A 4,516-nucleotide genomic window follows, 5' to 3' on the forward strand; every position below is an offset into this window, starting at 1 on the left:
GACGAGTCCTTCGTGGAGCCGCTGGAGCAGATCCTGGCACACGCACCTTTGGCTGCCGGTGCCCCTGGGCCGGCCGGCCCCGAGGAGGCCAGGGCCCAGGTGGTGGTGGTCGGGGCCACCTTCCCCACGGGGCTGAGCGAGGTGCTGGGGAAGTTCACTGATGTGGGCCGTTTTGTCACCATTGCCACCCAGGGCCTGCACCGCCTGCCGCCTCACATCCAGCAGAAGTTTGTCCGCCTCAAAGGCCAGGACAAGCTGCCCGAACTGCTGCAGCTACTCAAGGAGCACCCAGCATCCGGCGGGGCTGTTCTCATCTTCTGCAAGAGTGCCAGCACCGTCAACTGGCTGGGCTACATCCTGGATGACCACAAAATCAAGCACCTGAGGTTGCAGGGACAGATGTCAGCAGCTGCTAGAGCTGGCATTTTTGCCTCCTTCCAGAAGGGTGACGTGTCTGTTCTCGTCTGCACTGACCTTGCTTCGCGGGGGCTGGACACCAGCAGTGTGCAGCTAGTGGTCAACTACGACTTCCCAGACACCCTGCAGGACTACCTGCACCGTGTGGGGCGAGTCGGACGGGTTGGAAGCAAGGCGCCTGGAGCTGTGGTTAGTTTCGTCACTCATCGGTGGGAAGTGGACCTGGTGCGGAAAATAGAGACTGCAGCCCGGAAAAGGACAGATCTCCCAGGCATGGACTCCTCGATCAATAAGCCTCCAGCTAAAGGAGGTTGATTCAGGTTGCCAAGCAGTAATAAGTGGTCTGGTAGGAACTAAGCTCGAAGTCATTAAGGCAGAGAAAATGAGCTTCTGTATGTAAGTTAGGCTGAAAGAATAGAGAATTGAGTTTCAGAACCAGGTAATCAGGTTAACTTTGTGCACTGTTCTGGAAGCTGCTATAGTCCTTTCCAAAAGCGTTGCAGCTCATGGCTTTCCAAGAGGAAACTAGTAAGTGGGTAACAAAAGGCTTCTGGAGAAGAGTGAAGAATGATCTCCTCAGCTGATTTTGCTTAATTTTGTTGAGATGTTTAACTGAAATTCGAGTCAGAATGGAAGTATGCGTGTATGATGTGCAATTCTGTTGCATTTCATTGCTTTCCACCTCCAACTAAGCATTCATTATTAAAACTTAAAAGTTGCTAGTGTGACTGGAAAAAAAAGAAAATACTCTTGTGACTGAGCAATTGTAGAAGTAGAAAGACTAAAGGACAAATTCTGTTTGATTTTCTTGTGCTATAGCAGTTCATTCAGAGAACTTTAGACCAGATACCTCTAAAGTTTGGTGGGAACAAGGAGGCACAATAAAGCTTGAGGTTTTTTAAAGGTCTTTATTTGTCACTTTATGGTTACCTTGCACTGAGAAAGAGGATCTTACTGCTTCATGTTCTTTTAAATAATAAAACTTTTAAGTGCTTTCTGCTCGTTTTTTTTTTTTTTTTCCTGCATGCAGTAGTGACATGACCAGTCTCTGAACTGATTGTAAAAACAAGAACAATGGAAAAAATAACACCAGAAAAGGTCTCCTGTTAAAGAAAGGTGTGTTGACTCACAGATTCTAATGACTCTGGTAACAGTGAGTACAAGATCTCTTTTGATTATTGTGCCATTGTTCATCTCCGTTTTAAACAAAAGGATTAAAGTGAGCTGAAGCTATTTCATATCTACAGGTAGTTTGTTTCCATGGTGAATGATGACAGAAAAATAACATTTTAGCTCAGATTTCTGTTGCAGTGATTTATCATAGCCTTTTCTTTTAGTGGTTGAATTTTCCATACTATTCAATTCAGCCTGTGCTAAAACTCAGTATATAGAAATAGTAAGCTGTTAAATGGAAAGATCACAAGATAGAATCTAAGTCATTAGTTTCAGAGGAAGTGCTCCTAGTATACTGAGAGTAAAAACTAAACAGAATTTGCCCATGTAATCACTGAAGGATAAGGCTATATAACCTTATCCTAGAAGTTGTATGCCTACTCTGTTCACATTAAGGAACTCTTTAAGAGAAGTTGTAAGCTGTGGTAGAATTATTTAATACAATAGAAATTTTTCAACTTTATAGAAATATAGTGAAAGAGACTTGGAGACTGGAAACCTTTGTATCCTGGACCCATTAATTGCAGGGGCTACTTGCTTCTCATCTGTAGTTCATTTAACTGCAAAGCAGATGATTTATGTGTCCACAAGCAGAAGCTTACTGTTCATATATAGGAGTAGGATAAATCCTTAAACAGATGTTAATATGCATCTCATGTTTTATCATGTCCTCTGAACTGCTGAGAAAGAGCTTCCTTGAACTGTAGACACTGAGACTAATTTAAATGAGGTTAATTGTATTCAAGAAACTCCAAGTAAGAAGTTTTAATATTTCCTTGCCTCATTTTCCTAAGCAATTTCAGGGTGACTCCATCTCAAGTGCCATATAATTTGAATCTGATCTTTTTCAAAGCTGTAACCCTTCACTTCTCATGCAAGATTCGTGGTCGAACTACATGGTAATGGTTGTTCATAATTAATGCATCTGCTTAATTTCTATCAGTAACTAAGTGGTATTGTTGATAAGACAGTAGTTTGGGTTTGTTGTTGGGTTTTTTTTTTTCTTGAGTTAAAATACGTAGAAGGAAAATGAGAGGAAGGGTTTCTTCTGATAAATTCTCCAGGTTATAAAACACAATCTGGGCATACTTGACATTGAGGTATAAAGTACACGTTAAAAATCAACTATGTGTGTATTATACACTATAGAAACTAATTGTGTGTGTTCTGATAGTCATATTCTGTTGAAGCTATTCTAAAAGGTTCTTTTTGTTATGTTTCTTAGATTTATAATTTGCAGTTTAACTTCTGTAAACTGACTTTTCAGAACTCAGTAACATAGTCTATGAATCTGGAATCATGTCACGCTGAACCTCATGACAGGGCAGTCTGGATTGAAGGTCAATAGTATCAAGACAGCATAGTGAAATAGTAAAATCCTTTCAGCTATACACTGCTTAATTTTGAAGTAATGTGCACGTTATGTATTTACAAACAGTAACCTGGAACTTGGTACAAACGCTCTACACTAATTTTTGCTAGGGTATTGTTGATAAAACCACCGCCAAAAACTTTTGACATATATGCACAGGGCCAATAAAAAGCTTGGGAAGATAGTCTCAGAGAGCACTATATTTACCAATAAAGCCTTTTGTAGACATTATTTTTGAACAAAACCACACTCTTTTAAGCATATATTGAGAAATACTGCTTTCCTTCTGTTTGCCACACAAAGAGACAGCTACTGGAGCCAGTGATTAACGGCAGTAATTACATTCAGGAGCACATGGACATTCAAACCCTGGGGTACATAAGCTGGTACAGAGCCACTAAACGCAGATATCCACATCACTGACACGTGTTGTGTGAAAGGTTTTACCACCCAAAAGGTAAATGCTGTAGCAAAGCCTTCAAGGAGATTTAGAGGTGCTAGCAAGTTAAAAGTGCACGTGGCTCACACACTGTCAAACTTGGTTAAGAAACAAAGACATATTCAAAGACTTTTCAATTTGACTTTTCCCAAACTACTTTTCAGTGCTCTTTAAACATTATAGCGCTCATTGTTCACATCCTAATGACTGCCTACATATGTAATTAACAGCTCTTTTCTTGCCTGCCCATGTTCTACTTTCTGTGTAACTTATTTTAGCCTTTATGGGCGTAACTACGACTGCATACGAGTTCTGTCTTATGGGCCCTACAAGGACGTGCAGATGCTTATGTTGCACATAACCCAGTGCTCAGCAAGGTCCCCCAGGACAAACTGTGTCAGGTATCCTAACAACTAGATGCAAAAATGCCTTCTGCTAGTCTGACAAAATCCACATTTTTGCAGGCTCTTCCTCTTGAAATGTATTTGTGAGCCCAATTTACAGGTTAGTGGTCGAGTGTGTGGTAGAGAAGTTCTCCATGCGAATTCTGACCAGTTTCTCGGTGGGAACTGGCCGCAGGAAGAACCTGCAAGTGCAGACTTGCCGGCAGGCCTTGCGGAAGTTTTCTGAGAGGAAAGCGTAAATGATGGGGTTGATGCAAGAGTTCCCGTAGGCTAAGCAGTGAGAGATGATGCGGAAGGTGAAGGAGATATTGTTCAGAGGAAACTGCCCAAACTCTGCCCACATCGTGATGATGTGGTGTGGCATCCAGGAAAGCAGGAACACGGCGACCACGAGAAGCACTGTCTGGGCTGTCTGGAAAACAAAACAGATCACACATTAAATGGTGGCAGTGATCAAGTGAGTCTGGTATGAGTGAGTTTGCCTTCCTCTGTCAGTAGTGAAGGCAGCGTAACACAGGCAATACTGACAACTACCAGGTGGATAAATTGTGGCAGTATGAAACAGGATGCTAAAAGCAGCCCTTCTTCCAGGAAAACAACGATTGCCTGGGTTTGGCTCAAGGAAGTAGCTATAGGCGCTGGAGAGCGTGCCCATAAAACCTCAAACAATGCAGGGGCTGCAAAAGGAGTGCTATCTGTTACATGGAAGAG

The 4,516-nt window shown here is 42.2% G+C and overlaps 2 protein-coding genes across 2 annotated transcripts in view; one reads left to right on the plus strand and one right to left on the minus strand.

The window, feature by feature from the left end:
- Nucleotides 1-87: 87 nt before the first annotated feature.
- Nucleotides 88-732, plus strand: DDX28 (DEAD (Asp-Glu-Ala-Asp) box polypeptide 28; the record flags this gene model as incomplete). Its single annotated transcript, XM_009877269.1, has 1 exon — nt 88-732. A coding segment is annotated over one exon (645 nt), but the record flags the coding sequence as incomplete, so codon positions are not given.
- Nucleotides 733-3,865: 3,133 nt separating this feature from the next.
- Nucleotides 3,866-4,516, minus strand: part of LOC104279837 (galanin receptor type 1-like) — a 14,547-nt gene continuing 13,896 nt past the window's right edge. Inside the window, exon 3 of the mRNA XM_009877267.1 lies at nt 3,866-4,217. Within this exon, the coding sequence (XP_009875569.1) occupies nt 3,900-4,217 (318 nt within the window). The 3' untranslated portion in view covers nt 3,866-3,899. The remainder of the gene's footprint in view (nt 4,218-4,516) is intronic.

The sequence above is a fragment of the Apaloderma vittatum genome, unplaced genomic scaffold, assembly GCF_000703405.1.
Source record: "Apaloderma vittatum isolate BGI_N311 unplaced genomic scaffold, ASM70340v1 scaffold19489, whole genome shotgun sequence".
NCBI lineage: Eukaryota > Metazoa > Chordata > Aves > Trogoniformes > Trogonidae > Apaloderma > Apaloderma vittatum.